Source organism: Pristiophorus japonicus, chromosome 13, assembly GCF_044704955.1.
Source record: "Pristiophorus japonicus isolate sPriJap1 chromosome 13, sPriJap1.hap1, whole genome shotgun sequence".
Lineage (NCBI taxonomy): Eukaryota > Metazoa > Chordata > Chondrichthyes > Pristiophoridae > Pristiophorus > Pristiophorus japonicus.
Window position 1 is genome coordinate 111,183,719 of NC_091989.1, and position 17,277 is coordinate 111,200,995.

General features: G+C 43.3%; 1 protein-coding gene across 3 annotated transcripts in view; it reads left to right on the plus strand.

Moving 5' to 3' along the window:
• The window catches only part of mbtps1 (membrane-bound transcription factor peptidase, site 1), a 200,187-nt gene that overhangs the window by 33,080 nt on the left and 149,830 nt on the right, over nt 1-17,277 (plus strand). For 2 of the 3 annotated variants that reach the window (XM_070897892.1, XM_070897894.1), the window contains exons 2-3: nt 12,482-12,997; nt 16,762-17,019. In XM_070897892.1, the coding sequence (XP_070753993.1) occupies nt 12,847-12,997; nt 16,762-17,019 (409 nt within the window). In that variant the 5' untranslated portion in view covers nt 12,482-12,846. Of the gene's footprint in view, nt 1-10,528; nt 11,080-12,481; nt 12,998-16,761; nt 17,020-17,277 lie in introns of those variants that run through there. The other variant, XM_070897893.1, reaches the window with a different exon arrangement.

A 17,277-nucleotide genomic window follows, 5' to 3' on the forward strand; every position in this document is an offset into this window, starting at 1 on the left:
TGCCTCCTACCACTAACTTCTCGTACATTTCTAGTTTGCTTCTAGCCAGTAAAGAAACCAAGAGAACTTGCATGTGTATGTAGCGCTTTTCACGACATCTAATTAACAGCCAATGAAGTACTCACAGTATAATGACTGCTGTTACATAGGGAAACGTGGCAACCCAATTTGTGCAAGGTCCCCCCAATGATGATATTGGTTGAAGGAAAAATATTGGCCAGGGCACTGGGGAGAATTCCCTATCTCTTCGAAATAATACCATGGGATCTTTTTACGTATGCCTGAGCAGAGCCTCAGTTTAACATCTTGGCCAAAACTTGGCACCTCTGACAGTGCAGCACTCCTTCAGTATAACTTCTGACTCCAATCGGCCATATAAAAGGGTGGATTCCAAAGAATAGGCAGGTTTGGGCCATGTTGCAGGATTCAGTGTTTCTGGGGCTATGGGGGGGGAAGGAACTTAACACAATCACCAAAGGAGGTGGCACTCAGTAAGATAATGGGACTAAAGGCAGATAAATCCCCTGGACCTGATGGCTTGCATCCTAGAGTCTTAAGAGAAGTAGCAGCAGGGATTGTGGATGCATTGGTTGTAATTTACCAAAATTCCCTGGATTCTGGGGAGGTCCCAGAAGATTGCAAACTGCAACGGTAATGAAAAAAAGGCGGCAGACAAAAAGCCAAACATCTGTGGTTGGGAAAATGTTGGAGTCCATTTATTAAAGAAGCAGGACATTTGGAAAACCAAAATTTGGTCAGGCAGAGTCGGCATGAATTTATGAAGGGGAAGTCCTGTTTGACAAATTTGCTGGAGTTCTTTGAGGATGTAATGAACAGGATGGATAAAGGGGAACCAGTGGATGTGATGTATTTCCAGAAGGTATTTTAAAAGGTGCCACATAAAAGGTTACTGCACAAGATAAAATTTCACGGGGTTGGGGGTAATATTTTAGCGTGGATAGAGGATTGGCTAACTAACAGAAAACAGAGAGTCGGGATAAATGGGTTATTCTCGGGTTGGCAACCAGTAACTAGTGGGGTGCCGCAGGGATCAGTGCTGGGACCCCAACTATTGACAATCTATAACAACTTGAAAGAAGGGACCGAGTGTAACGTAGCCAAGTTTGCTGATGATACAAACATGGGAAGAAAAGTAATCTATGAGGAGAACACACACGATCTGCAAAAGGACATACATAGGCTAAGTGAGTGGGGCAAAAATTTGGCATATGGAGTATAATGTTGGAAAGTGTGAGGTCATGCACTTCGCCAGAAAAAAATCAAAGAGCAAGTTATTATTTAAATGGAGAAAGATTGCAAAGTGACAGTACAGCGGGACCTGGGGGTACTTGTGCACGAAACACAATGATAGTATGCAGGTACAGCAAGTGATCAGGAAGGCCAATGGAATCTTGTCCTTTATTGCAAACAGGTTGGAGTATAAAAGCAGGGAAGTCTTACTACAGCTATATAAGATATTGGTGAGGCCACACCTGGAATACTGCGTGCAGTTTTGGTTTCCATATTTACGAAAGGATATACTTGCTTTTGGAGACAGTTCAGAGAAGGTTCACTAGGTTGATTTCGGGGATGACTGGGTTGACTTGTGAGGAAAGGTTGAGTAGATTGGGCCTCTACACACTGGAGTTCAGAAGAATGAGAGGTGATCTTATCGAAATGTATAAGATTATGAGGGGGCTTGATGCAGAGGATGTTTCCATTGATGGGGGAGGCTCGAACTAGAGGGTCCGATCTTGGAATCAGGGGCTGCCCATTTAAAACAAAGATGAGGAGAAATTTCTTCTGAGGGTTGTGAATCTGTGGAATTCGCTGCCTCCGAGCTGTGGAAGCTACGACATTGAATAAATTTAAGACAAAAATAGATGGTTTCTTAATTGATAAGGGGTTATGGGGAGCAGGCAGACAAGTGGAGCTGAGTCCATGATCAGATCAGCCATGATCTTCTTGAATGGCTGAGCAGGATTGAGGGGCCGTATGGTCTACTCCTGTACCTAGTTCTTATGTGCTTATGTTCTGGAATATGAAGAATGCATTAATGTTCAGCATCACCTGTGTAACATGGTTTTCATGAGTGGAATTGGGATGGGTCCTCCCTACTTCCTCTGGTTAGAAAGCTATCCAGAAGTGATTCTTGCAGCAATTTTTTTGTGGAGGGGCTGGGTAGAGGCGAGGGATGGGAAATTATTTGAAAATACTATATTGCATTAGGCTGACTACTGATTTACTAGATCACACCACCTCCACCACCTTTTGATTCCATTGCACTCCCTCATCCTAGTTGTTCCTCCTGGTATACCCCTTGTCTCCTATCTCCACTCCCTTTAAAAGCAAGGAACACAGATTTGAACATCTTTGGCGGACAACTGGCCGAATCATCCATCGCCAGATTTGGCTAGATCATGTAAAGCGCTACTGGGTTGTGCTCTCTATCACTAAAACCACCCACTATTCCAAGATCATTCAGGACGGCAAAAATAACATCAGGCTTCTCTTCACCACTAACCGTCTTCTCAAACCACCCTCCCCCAATAAATGGGAGGAGCTCATGGACTTCTTTAAAAAGATCGACCACATCCATTCAACTGCTTTTCTTTCAATTCCCTCCACCGGACCTTGCTTCCTCTCTCTTTTTCTCCCTGCCCTAACTCTAAATTTGCATATTTTTCTTTCACCTCGTGCGCTCTCCTGCTCACACACGTGCACTCGCTCTTCCTTGCAAACTATCTCCCCATCTCCAACCACCCTTTCCTCTCCAGTTCTTGAACGTGTTGTTTTTTCCCAAATCTAAGCCCATCTTTCCCAGAACTTGTTTGAATCCCTCCAGCCTTCTGCCCCTGCCACAGTACTAAAACTGCTCTTCAAGGTCACAAATTACATCCTAATTGACTGAGACAAAGGTAATTTATCCTTTTGTCCTTCTGGACCTGTCTGCAGCCTTTGACACAGTTGACCATAAAACTCTGCTCCAAACACCTCCATCGACCAGCTGGATGGGACTGCACTTGCCTGGTTTAATTCCCATCTTTCCAACCGTAATCATAGAATCACCTGCAATGGCTTCTCTTCCCAATCATGTGCTGCCTCTGGTGTCCCCCAAGGATCTATTCTTGGCCCTCTCCTTTTTCACATCTACATGCTGCCCCTCAGTGACATCATCCAGCAACACAATGTGAGTTTTCAAATGTATGCTGATACCCAGCTCTGCTTCTCCTCCACCTCCTCTCGATCCCCTCCTCCATCTCGATCAGACTGCTTGTCCGATATCCAACACTGGATAAATCGAAATTTTATCCAATTAAATATTGGGACGACTGAAGCTATTGTCTTCGGTTCACACCACACACAACTCCATTTCCTTTCCACTGATTTTATTCTTTTTCTCAGCTGTTGAAGGCTGACCAAGTTTGTTCATCTTGGTGTCTTATTTCATCACAAGAACATAGGAATAGGCCATTTAATAAGATCATGGCTGATCTGATCACGGCCTCAGCTCCACTTCCCTGCCCGCTCCCCATAACCCTATATTCCCTTTATTGCTCAAACATCTGTCTGTGTCTCTCTGCGTTTAAATATATTCAATGACCCAGCCTCTACAGCTCTCTAGGGCAGAGAATTCAACAGATTTACAACCCTCAGAGCAGAAATTCCTCATCGCAGTTCTAAATGGGCGGCCCCTTATTCTGTGACTATGCCCCATAGATTTAGTTTCCCCTATGAGTGGAAATATCCTTTCTGCATCCACCTTGTCAAGTCCCCTCATTATCTTAAGTTTCAATAAGATCACTGCGTGTGCGTGCTCCACTTGGTGGTCTTTGGCCATGGATTCCCAGGTGACGGTGGGGATGTTGCATTTTTATCAAGGAGGGTTCCCAGGGGATTTGCAGGATTTTGCAGAGACATCTTTGATATTTCTCCAACGATTTGATCGCCTATGACCTGAGTGCCACCTATTCTGGACTTATGAACATCCCTTATTTTTAAATGTCATTGCTATCCTCTGCTTTCCTGTTTCCATCTGGTGTGCAGATTGGCTTTGTCACTGTTTAAAGAGGATGCGCTTGATTTTAGAAGTGCTACTAATTCAATGCGTTTACATACTGCTGAGTGATTTATATCATCATCGGCAGTCCCTCTGAATCAAGGAAGACTTGCTTCCACTGTTAACATGAGTTCTTAGGTGGCTGAACAGTCCAATATGAGAACCACAGTCTCTGTTGCAGGTGGGGCAGATAGTCGTTGAGGGAAGGGGTGGGTGGGACTGGTTTGCTGCATGCTCTTTCTGCTGCCTGCTCTTGATTTCTGCATGCTCTCGGTGATGAGACTCTAGGTGCTCAGCGCCCTCCTGAATGCACTTCCTCCACTTAGGGCGGTCTTTGGCCAGGGAGTGATTACACCAGCACAAGAGGCAATGCCCTGTAGTGTTGTCTTTGCTGTAACTGTGATACAAGCAGCTGGGGCCGACATTCTGTCTCAGAATGTCAGAGAATCTCCCATTAGTAACAGATTTGCTGGTCCCATTCTTCCTCCACCACCCCTCCCAAATCTTTAGTGGTGTCATGTTTCTAAGAACTTTCACTGACTTGTTATGTGACTGGGAAATACCAGCATAGTTAATTGTAAGAAGAGATTTTTCTGAAGATTGGACTCGGAGAATATTTAGTTTTCTGGAAGTGAATTTTGCGACTGGGGAACTGTAGGGTGTTGCCTTCTCTTGAGACCTTGGGTCTGAATTCCACCCAGATGATTGATGAAAGTGCCTGGGGTACAACGGCTTGTGTTGAGGTGGACTTTATGCAATTCCTTGTATTTGTGACATTGAATCACTGAAATATTCACAATGAACAGTGTGTGCCAGTGTTCTTGGAGCATGAGGGTGGGGGGTGGGGGCGTGTGGTGGTGTGAAAAGAATATCACACTGGAGTAATGTGGTTCTGAGGCTTGGGACAGGACAACTTATGGCTCATTAAGGTATTACTTTACATGGACATTAGATGTCAAAAGTAGAAATTTCAATTTCTCTGTACTGGCCCCTCTGATCTTTAGCACAATTCCCTTTTTTCTCCCTCACCTACCCCACATCAAATGTGAAAGTGATGGATTAAACTGTGTTGGGAATAGATTTCTCCTGATGATTTTTCTTCCCCTTTATTTCTTAAAGAAAAAATGCTTGTTCATCTTCTCGTAGTCTTCTCCACATGTCCACAATGTTAATCTTTCTTTCTCTTGCTATTGCTGCTGATTGACTTGTGTTCCATTATTCTAATTTTTGATTCAGGTTAGTGATTGACAGATTTCTGTTCCTATGCATATTTATATATGGAAACTGCTGGTTCACTTAACCTTCAGGGCAGGTAACCGGTTGCTCTGCACTGGTCTACTACACATGACTCCAGTCCCATAACCTCTGCTTGATTCTTAATGCCCTTTGAAATGGGCAGTTAAGCCAACTAGTTGTTTACATTTTTTTAAAAACTGCTACAGAACCATGCCACTGTGGGAGCAACATCACTGCAAGGACTGCAGTAATTAAAGAATAGCCGCCATCTCCGCAATAAATGTGGCATTGCCCACATTTGGACAATAATTTTTTTTTAAATCTCTTGTAGGTGTTTTTATGCTGAGATGGTTCCCTGGGTGGGGTCTTGTGCAGCTGACTTGAAGTTAAATGTAAAACTGCTGCCACTTGCTTAGACTGGCCAGAAGAGTCACTTTGTAACCGATCTTCTGGAAGCTAGCCTTGGTAAGTCCCAGGAGTTTTGTATTTGATTTCCATTCTGGCTGTGTGGGGCTTGCACTTTGGGAACCCGGTGGTACTAATGTGGGTCTCAAACAATATAAAAGCACCTTCTATCTGAACAATGGGGAGCACTAATAGTCTGGTTCAAATTAATAATGCATATGCATATGTGCTGGATGAGGTATCCTGCGGAGTCCCTGGTGAGCACTGGCAGAGGCTATCTCTAATTAATGTATTATGATCTGAATGAAATGTCTGCCATGATCATGCATTGTGGGCTAGATAAAATTCACTGGTGCTGAACTGTGCCCTATGCAATTAGTTGTGCTGTGTATTGATCCTGGTGTTTGGAATGTCACTGAATCATAGCATCCCTGATTACTTTGGAAGAGTCTTGCTAAAAGGGAGTTAGATATGGCCTTTACAGCCAAAGGGATCAAGGGATATGGAGAGAAAGCAGGAAAGGGGTACTGAGGTTAAATGATCAGCCATGATCTTATTGAATGGTGGTGCAGGCTCGAAGGGCCGAATGGCCTACTCCTGCACCTATTTTCTATGTTTCTATGTTTCTATACTACAGCAGTTTCACTTTGCCTGAGCATTCTGATATTTCCCACTTGGCAAGTATACCTTGACTGCAAACCGAGCAAGGAAGATCAGTGAATTTTAATGCCCATACATGATACATTTAGTCCAAGATTTAACCTACACTATACTATTTGTCTCAAAAGATGTACCTTAAGACCATCTTCAGGTTGCTTCCTACAGCAACATTTAGGGGTATTCAACATTTAGGGAGGATAGGCAGAGAGGAAAAGGAGGTGGGGTGGCGTTGCTGGTTAAAGAGGAAATTAATGCAATAGTAAGGAGAGACATTAGCCTGGATGATGTGGAATCGGTATGGGTGGAGCTGCGGAATACCAAAGGGCAGAAAGCGTTAGTGGGAGTTGTGTACAGACCACCAAACAGTAGTAGTGAGGTTGGAAACAGCATCAAACAAAAAATAAGGGATGTGTGCAATAAAGGTACAGCAGTTATCATGGGTGACTTTAATCTACATATTGATTGGGCTAACCAAACTGGTAGCAATGCAGTGGAGGAGAATTTCCTGGAATGTATATTAGGGATGGTTTTCTAGACCAATATGTCGAGGAACCAACCAGGGAGCTGGCCATCCTAGACTGGGTGATGTGTAATGAGAAGGGACTAATTAGCAATCTTGTTGTGTGAGGCCACTTGGGGAAGAGTAACCATAATATGGTAGAATTCTTTATTAAGATGGAGAGTGACGCAGTTAATTCGGAAACTAAGGTCCTGAACTTAAGGAAAGGTAACTTCGACGGTATGAGGTGTGAATTGGCTAGAATAGACTGGCAAAAGGTACTTAAAGGGTTGATGGTGGATAAGCAATGGCAAACATTTGAAGATCACATGGATGAACTTCAGAAATTGTACATCCCTGTCTGGAGTAAAAATAAAACTGAGATGACTCAACCGTGGCTAATAAGGGAAATTAAGGATAGTGTTAAAACCAAGGCATATAAATTGGCTAGAAAAAGCAACAAACCTGAAGACTGGGAGAAATTTAGAATTCAACAGAGGAGGTAAGGGTTTCCAGCGCGCAAAGTCACCGCACTTACGGTAAGTGTGCCGAAAAAGAATTGGGCAAAATTGAGCCCTATGTCTTGTTTCACAAATCAATAGAATTGCAAAGTATTTACAGCATAGAACCAAGCCATTTTGCCCAACAGGTCCATGCACGTGCGGCACATGAACCCCCTCCCATCACTCTTCGAACCCCATCAACATTCTAACTATTCTTTAGATAAAGAAGTTTCTCCTGAATTCTCTATTGGATTTATTAGTGACTATCTTGTATTTATGGCCCCTAGTTCTGGTCTGGTCTGAAAGTGGAAACATTTCTCTACATCTACCCTAACAAACCCTTTTCATAATCTTGGAAGACTTCTATCAGGTCTTCTCTTTTCTAGAGGAAAAAGCTCCAGCCTATTTTTTGGGGGGGCGGGTGGGGTGCAGAGGAGGAGAAAGAGAAAGAAACCTCCATTTTAGTAAATCTTTTTTGCACCTTCTCCAGTACCTCTAATTTTTATAATATGGGTATTAGAATTCTATTGCTCTAGAAATGAACCCGAGTGCTTTGTTTACATTTTTTTATCACCTTTTTAAAGAACCTGCATTACTACTTTTAGTGATCAGTACTTGTCCTCTCTGTTCTTCTACCCCATTTGGACACACATTTCCAAGGAGTACATGGTATTTTTCTTACCAAAATGTATTACCATGCACTTAGCTATATTGATGCTCATTTGCCAATTGCATGCCCATTCTGCAAGTTTATTAATATCTTCCTGTATTTTGTTGCAGGCCTCCTCCTGTATTAACTATCCCCCACCCTGGTGTTGTCTGCATTTTCCTAATGTCTGTTTTGCAGCCAGCTTGCTATCCATTATGTGACTTGTCCCCTGACTCCACATGCTCTGACTTTAGTCATTAGTCTACTATGTAGTACCTTGTTGAAAGGCTTTTTGGAAATCCAAATATACTCAACATCTACTGCATTACACTTGTCTACCCTTTGTTACTATAAATAATTCCATAAGTTTTGTCCAGCATGACCTTCCATTTTGGAATCTGAGCTGACTACTCTGTTTATATTTCCAGTTTCTAGATGTTTTTCTGTTGCATCTTTAAGGATTGCATGATAAGCAAATTGGTCAATAGTTCCCTTAACTTGCTCTATCTCTTTTATATATCTGAATCACATTGGTTGTATGCCAGCCCTCCGGCTCTTTTCCCTTTTTCTAATCAAGAGAATTCTTTCTCCTCTTTCCCCCTCCAGAAACTATGGGCCCAAGTTTCCGCCCCCTGTAAAAACTGCACCGACTTTCTAGAATAAAAAGGGCGCCGAAAACATGCCTTCTAATTCTCCGAGCTCCTCAGGACGTCTTCGGCCTAGGCGTAACGCAGCACAAGGGGTAAGGGGCGGAGCCAGGTCCCGGCGCTGAAAACTGTGCCGAGACCTCAGCCTTACCAGCGCCCCCCTCCCCCCCCCCCCCCCCCAAACGTTCAGCCTCTGTTCACCCCCCCCCCCCCTTCCAGTTCAGCCCCTCCTCCTCCCCCCACCCCTCACTGACAGAGACACATGGACAGAAACACCTTCCCTTCACATAAAGGTAGGACGTCTTTTTTATTTGCTATTGATTGGTTGCTTATTTCTTTGGTCTTGGTGCTTTAGGTGCAGGGTTCCTTCTATTTTTTATTAATTAATTGCTGCTTTCTTTTTGTGCTTTGTTTAGTGCTTGCTTGGTGCTTTAAATGTACTGCTTTGTTTAGTGTTTAGTGCTTGGTGCTTTAAATGTACTTGTGCTTCTTTAATGTTGTTGTGAAGGTGTTTAGTGCTTTGGAAAATCCTCTAACTTCCCTTTCCCCCCCCCCCCCCCCCCCCCCCGCCCCATGTTGTTGATTATGTGTCTGCCTCAGCCAAGAGCCTACACTTGCTTATTTATAAAAAGATAAACAACTGTCCTCACCCAGCAGATATAAGGCAAAATATCATTGCAAGAGGTTTTAGGCCGTTTTAAGTGATGTGTTTAATGCTTTAGTCCTTTGTGTTTAATGCTTCCCACCCCCTGTCTCTGGCTGTGCCTGCACTGAACTTAACTCTAGGTAAAGTTTTTCAGAACTTACAAAAGTGGACACTTACTCCATTCTAAGTTAGTTTGGAGTAAGTTTTCGCTGCCTAAACTTGCAAAACGGGCTTGAGTGGCTGGACACCCCCCCCCCCCCCCGGCCTTTTGGGGAAAAAAACAGAACTAAACTAACACACTAGAACTGGAGCAAACTAAATGCTGAGAATTGCGATTTCTAAGATACTCCAAACTAAACTAGTTGCTTTGGAGCAACTCCACCTGAAACTTGGGCCCAAAATCTTTTTTCTAAATGGTTACATTGGATTTTGCCTCTGGGCCAGGAAGTAGTTTGGAAGAAAATTTTACCTGTCATTGACATTCATGTGGATGAGCCCTGAAGGAACTGAGTGTTTGAGCAGAGACATTGCTGTTTGGCTCCACTTCACTTCAGCTCTTTAACATAGAATAGCATTGGCATTTGTGGCTCACATCCTTCTGCCCATATGGTGCCAAATATGCTGTAGATGGTGACAGTAAATGAATGCATCTCTCCAGCCCAGAGACAGAAGGCTGGGGTTTTGAAGCTGGTGCCTGATCTGCTTGTAGTGGAGTAGGAACTACAGAGCAACACTGAGGAGTGGAGTGTGGGCATTGAGGCCAGTAGTTGGGCTGTGTCGAGTTTGCCTAGGGGAGGGAGTTTTATTTTGATTTGTTTTTGAGATGTAGATGACACTGGCAAGATATTATTTATTGCCCATCCTTGGCTGCCATGTGTCAACCATGAAGTGAAACTGGAGTCACATGTAGGGGTAGCAGCTTTCCTTCCCTGAAGGGCATGAACCAGTTGGGGTTTGATGGCTATTTTGGCAGCTATTGATTTTTTTTTTTCTGATGCCTGACAACAAATGACCAGATTTATTCAATTCTGTATCACCATTTGCCATGGTGGGATTTGAACTCCAGCTTGGGTTTGCTCGTTACTTACCACATTAGGCTCAGTGTGGAGCTAAATGTGTCAGAGTTACCGCTGAGTTGGTTGGAGGCAATCGGTGAGTGATCTCCTATGTCATTGTTAGTGATTTGGAGGATGTGATGTTTAGCATGGGCCTGCTAACCCCTGATAGTCAACATATCTCTCACTTCTGGGCGCAGCTGTTGAAGTTGAGAGTTTGTTTCTCTGTGTAGCTTCTCTTTTCTTTCTTACCGTTCGCCCGCCCTGGATTTTCAGAGGGACTCTTGTGGGGGGCAGTTCCGAGCTGAAGTAAAGGCCCACAAACAAACATGGAGAGAGCATCATCATATCATAGGCAGTCCCTCAGAATTGAGGAAGACTTGGTTCCACTCTTAAAATAAGTCCTTGGGTGGCTGAACCACAGTCCCTGACACAGGTGGGACAGATAGTTGTTGAGGGTAGGACAGGTTTGCCGCGCGCTCTTTCCGCTGCCTGCGCTTGTTTTCTGCATGCTCTCGGCGATGAGGTACTAGGTGCTCAGCGCACTCCTGGATGCACTTCCTCCTCGGGCGGTCTTTGGTCAGGGACTCCCAGATGTCGGTGGGGATGTTGCACTTTATCAGGGAGGCTTTGAGGGAGTCCTTGTAACGTTTCCTCTGCCCACCTTTGGCTCGTTTGCCATGGAGGAATTCCGAGAGAGCAGGCACATGAACAATCCGGTAAGCAGAATTCTGTACGTCTGTTTGGGGTGGGTGGGAGGGAGGGGGCACTGCTGCAGCTGCACGCTGGCTTCTGGAAATTGTAGTCCTGGTGATGGCAGCCTTGTATGAACTCTGCTCCATTGTTTGGGTGGTGAGGAGGAGGGTGTAACCTCTGGTCTAACAGTGTGCATCATGCTACTTCTGGTGGGGGAGGGAGGAAAGCAGAACTTGTTCAAGCCAAGTTTTTAAAAAAACATTTGTGCCTGCTAAAATTTGATGAAGGGTTTATAATCAGATAAGTTCGGACTGTCTGTGTTGCTGTCTTGTATCCTTTTTGCTGGAATATAATTGTGTAGCTTGTGATGTTGAGAAATAGCTATGCATAATTGAACTTATGAATGTAGAATAAAAGCTAGCTGGTGGTGGGGAAGACTCACTTAATCACTTGACTAATGAAGTTAAATTGATTTGCTCGACGGTCATCACATAACAGCAAACCTGACATGCACGACAAACTATCTATTTTAATATAAAGGTACAGATAGCTGGTGCCACATGCAGTGAAATTCCTACTGGAATTGATCTAGTTCTCCCTGCCTATCCCCATACACAAACCCCTTTTAAATTGTAAAAGTAAACTTTAAAGAAATAGAACCTCACCTGCTTAATGAAGTCATTTTATAGATTTGGGAGAAGATTTTGGGACTTGGGCTTCAAAATAAATATTGCCACACTGTCCCTTGCTTCGTGGTGAAAGCATGTTAAAAGTAGTAAGTGTGCGATTATGGCTGAAATATTTCAGATGGGGAGTTTGTGATTTTAGAAGTCTTTATTTCTGATCCAAAGCAGCGGAATATTTTCAATTATCTCTTCTCCTTTCTCCCCCCCCCCCCCCCCCCCCCTTCGTTACATGTCACAATTTTGTTTAATTTCCATCAAAGTAAGATGCTTAAAGTGGAATGTTTGTGGACTGGCTTTAGATGATGGATTTGAACTGGTCATGCATTTCAAGCCTGGAACATTATAGACTGTTTGGATTCTTTCGAAGGTCCTTTTTACACACGTTGAGTATCTGTCATGGTCTTCTGAATAAGACTGCCTTTACTGTAATAGAGATCCGGATGGTGCAGTGATGTTCTGTTGCCTTGCAGCATAGCTTCTGATTCCCTTCGTAAGGAAACTTGACCTGGTTATGGAAGGTAGGCTGTGTAACCCTTTTTTGAAGGAAGGAGTAAAAATTGTAGGGTTCGGCAGTGTGGGATACTCTTCCATGACAATCTGGTCACTTGCTTATTGTTTTAGTAGGAATGTGACACTGGGCTGAGAAAGGGGCTACAAAAGGTTATTCTGCTATTGATGTAGTTTTTCCCAAAAGATTATATTTGAAATCCTAACCTTCTCTCTCTCTTTCTCTTTCCAGCTCTCATTCCAACAGATTGGTTCAGCAGTCGAGCTGATCCTGGTGGATTTCCCTCTTCAATTCCCCCTCTTTTTTCTGATTTACAAATGGAGTCTCCAGTCCATGTACTACAACATTAGTGATTGCAACAGCTGGGTGCCATGGAGAAGAAACGGAGAAAGAAATGATAGCCTGCTGAACTGGGCTGTACTGTCAACCATTGCCTAAATATCATGAAAACAAAAATAGTCTCTTTTATAAACTTCTCTTGCAAATCGAACACCAATAAGAGAATCTTTTCAATGAAGAAAATGAACTGACCCTTCCAGACAGCGCAAAACGGATTGGATTTCTGGGTCTTGGAAACTTTTTAGGATTTTGTGACCATGCGATTGGAGAGTGTCTGGCTGCTGTTGGTAGTGGTTGTTGTATTGTGCAGTGGGGGACGGCTTGGTACAGAGTTGCGGAACAAGATTTGTCCAAATTGTACCCATCTAGCTCTGAAGGTAGAATACATTTCCAATGCTATTGAACATGGTAAGCAAAGAATCTAAGTTAACTTTTTTTTTTAAGATGACTATCTTTTAACATTTTTTCAACTGAATTGTAGCTATTTTAATACGTTTGCATTTATATAGCGTCTTTAATGTAGTAGAAAGTCCCAAGACTCTTCACAGTAGTATTATCAAACAAAATTTGACACTGAGCCACATAAGGAAATATTGGGACAGATGACCAAAAGCTTGGTCAAATATAGTTTTCAAGGGGCATCTTAAAAGAATAGAGAGGTGGAAAGGTTTAGGGAGGGAATTCCAGAGCTTGGGGGCTTGGCAGCTGAAGGCATGAGTGATTTTTAAAATCCGACACGCCAGAGGCCAGAATTGGAGGAGCACAGATATCGGAGGGTTGTAGGGCTGGAGGAGATCACCGAGATGGAGGGATTTCAAAACTAGGATAAGAATTTTAAAATCATGGTGTTGCTTAACCAGGAGCCAGTATAGTTTGTGACTGACAAAAGCAAACTATCCCTCCTCATCCATCTCAACCTGTCTGCAGCCTTTGACGTGGTTGACCACTCTATCCTTCTCAAACACCTCTCCGCCATCGTCCAGCTGGGTGGGACTGCACTTGCCTGGTTCCATTCTTATCTGTCTAATTGTAGCCAGAGAATCACCTGCAACGGCTCTTTACCTGCCCCACCATCATTACCTCTGATGCCCCCCTCCTATTTTTCATCTACATGTTGCCCCTTGGTGACATTGTCCGAAAACACAGCGTCGGTTTCCACATGTACGCTGATGACGCCCAGCTCTACCTCACTACCACCTCTCTCGACCTCTCCGCAGTCTCTAAATTGTCAGACTACTTGTCCGACATCCAGTTCTGGATGAACAGAACGTTTCTCCAATTGAATATTGTGAATACCGAAGCCATTATGTTCGGTCCCCACCACAAACTCCGTTCCCTAGCCACCGACTCCATCCCTCTCCTCAACTCCTCCTGTCTGGGGCTGAGCCAGACTGTTTGTAACCTTGGTGTCGAATTTGACCCCAAAATGACCTTTCGACCAAATATCCACAGTATAATTAAGATCGCCTATTTCCACCTCTAACATCGCCCATCTCCACCCTTGCTTCAGCTCATCTGCTGCTGAAACCCTCATCCATGCCTTTGTTACCTCTAGACTTGACTACTCTAACACATACCTGGCTGGCCTCAGATTCTACCCTATGTAAACTAAAAATGACCCAAAACTCAGCTGCCTGTGTCCTAACTCTCCAAGTCCAGCTCCCCCATCACCCCTGTGCTCACTGACCTACATTGGCTTCTGTCTAAAGCAATGCCTTGATTTAAAAAATTATCATCCTTGTTTACAAATCCCTCCATGGCCTCACCCTCTCCCCCACCCAAGATGTCTGCGCTCCTCTAATTCTGCCATCTTGAGCATCTCTGATTATAATTGTTCATCCATTGGTGGCAGTGTCTTCTGTTGCCTACCCCCAAGCTCTGGAACTCCCTGCCTAAACCTCCCCGCCTCTCTCTACCTCTCTTTTGTCCTTCAAGACGCTCCTTAAAGCCTATCTCTGACCTGTGCTAATTTCTACTTATGTGGCTCGGTGTCAAATTTTTTATCTTGTGATCTGTGAAGCACCTTGGGACGTTTCACTATGTTAATGTTGCTATATAAATACAAGTTGTTTAGTGGAGGACTGGGTTATTGCTTAGCTGAATTAAGCACCATACTTTCACAGTCTGAATTGGAATCCCGACTAATTACTTGCCAATCTGCCATGACCTTGTATAGGTTGGCATTGAGACAAATTCTTTGAAGAATATTGGTAGTTGCAGCTTCACCTATCCCATTGTTTACCTGATGTGCTTGATGCTAACATTGGGTGTTTTCTGGACTATTGTGCCCTTTGTACAGCTGAACCAGGTCAATGGGAAAGGATGGGGTTGGGCAGGGGTCCTGGAGGTAAAGAAATTATAAGCAGCATGGAGCCTTTCTTTCAGAAGAACCCTTTCACCTGTTGCTATACCTAAATTATTTAAAATTAGTTGCCTAATTTTTGTTGACTGTACACCTGAATGTTCAAGAGACCTAATATGATGTGGTAAAGGAAGATTCTTAATGTCATTTTAAGGGGTAAACTAGTTCTTGCTACATTGTATTAAAATTAAAATCTCTCTTTTATGCTACAGTTCTGTACTACCTATTGCAGATACTTTATTCAATTTGGATGTGTTTGCAGTGCATAAGTTACTCTTTTTAAAATTCTTGTGTGGTCCTTTAATTTGCTGTTTAAAAGGGAGCGAGTTCATTTTATTTTTAGATTGGCTTGGTATGTGATTTAAAACTCTTCCTTGTGGTTGTAATGTGAAAGGTAGGGTGTGTATGAGAAGAACTCTAAACTCCGGCTTGCTTTGGTTGATTGAAGGGCTGGTTAAAAGCTTAGTCTGGAATCTGGCATTTAAAACTGTATTCTATTCAAGGGGATAAGCTGTTTCAAAGTGGGGCATTTAACTGAAAATAGAAATAAAGCTAGTGAGTAAGGTTTGATGGGGATGTGGTAAAGTCCAATGGTGGTGTTCTCAGCTGAGGCTGATACTTGCTTAATTGGTACTGGGGATGTTTGTGGTAATTGCTTCGCATTTGTCTTGGGGAAACTGGAGCTATGTCACTGGGAGGCTTGTGCTTTTATGGTCACGTCCTTGCCCTAATGTGTCTGAGGGAACAGGCACTTTCCCTGTTTTTGGGGAGGGTGGGGTGGGGTAGGACAAAGGGGGACATTGCACCCGAAATTTGTGGGTCATCTATGCAGAGCTGGTAGGCGCGCTCTACTGACCAAGTTACGATAGTTGCCTACTTACTATCTTAATCAGGGAATGGTACCGGGGTTGAAGCTAAAGGGAAGAAAATAACTTTTAAAAAAATGAAGAATCTGAAATGGTTCCATGCACGGTTAACCTAATCAGTCGATAACTGGGATATGTTGCCAATTCTTAAATGTCAAGGAACCAATTGGACCATCAAATGGCTTAAATATTGTTTCAAAATGCACGTAAATATATTTCCCTTTTGGAAAAAATTAACCAAGGGGAAAACTGTCTGTTGAGGGACCAGAATAACGAAGGTCTTCAGTCAAAATTTGAAAGCAATTTAAAAACTGAAAAGACAATCTCATTCTTTTGAAAGAAGTAACATTTTTGCATACGGTATTATTGGAGAAAAGGGCATATCGGTTGGGGGAAGAGGGAAGAGGGAAGAGGGAAGAGGGTTGCATGGTGTAAAACATGAAATTGCCTTTGTTGTGCTGGTCAAGTAGACGCACACCTCAGCCACTCACCGACTACCAAACAACACTTTGCTTAGACGACAAAATATGATTTGGAAAAAAGAAAAATGTGATCGACAGAAATTCTAATGATTGGATAAATTGCAGGCTTGGGCTTAGTCATTCATTGGCTAATAGCCCAACAAAGGAATGACTCATTGATTTTGTTGGAGTTTGCTGTTCGTTAGCGATCACAATCATTTTGGAGGCGCTTGACTGTGCCAGTGGTATTTCCATCATCTGGAGCTCATTTCCTGTAGTTTTTTTCCCTCCCATATTCCCTGCCCTCTTCCTATTGCATGGGTGTTGTGTGCCCTGGGATGGAACAGCAGACGTGAGCTTCACAGTACCTGTTCAGGAGGAGCAGGTTCCTGATTGTGAATGGGGCCACTGTGACAATGAAATTTTAATGTTAAACATGAAGAAAAACTAATTGTACAGTATTTTCTTGTATTTTAATTCTAGAGTACATTGTGGCCTTTAAGGGATACTTCACTGCCACAGCCAGGAGCAAGTTCATTTCTAGTGCACTGAAAAATACTGATGTGGTTGAATGGCGAATTGTTCCTCGTGACAATCCTGCCAGTGACTACCCGAGCGACTTTGAGGTGGTTCAAATTAAAGAGAAACAACGGGACACTGTATTAACGCTGGAAGATCATCCGCACATTAAACGAGTTACACCTCAGAGGAAAGTCATTCGCTCCCTCAAATTCACAGAGAGTAAGTATAAGACAATTGAAATTTTGTGAAACCAGACTAATCTATATAACTTTCAGCAATAATAGTATGGTGTCTTCAGCCACAGTGTAATTTTAGTCTTCGAAACAAGTCTACAGATACAGAATCTAGGCATTTAGATTGTGGGGAACAAGATGCTGCTCTGCTAGATTGAAACCAGGGGGTTTAGCAACAGACCTGGCAACTGACTTGGCTAATGGACCAGTGAGTTTATTCCAGTTGTGCTGTGATCCTGCATTA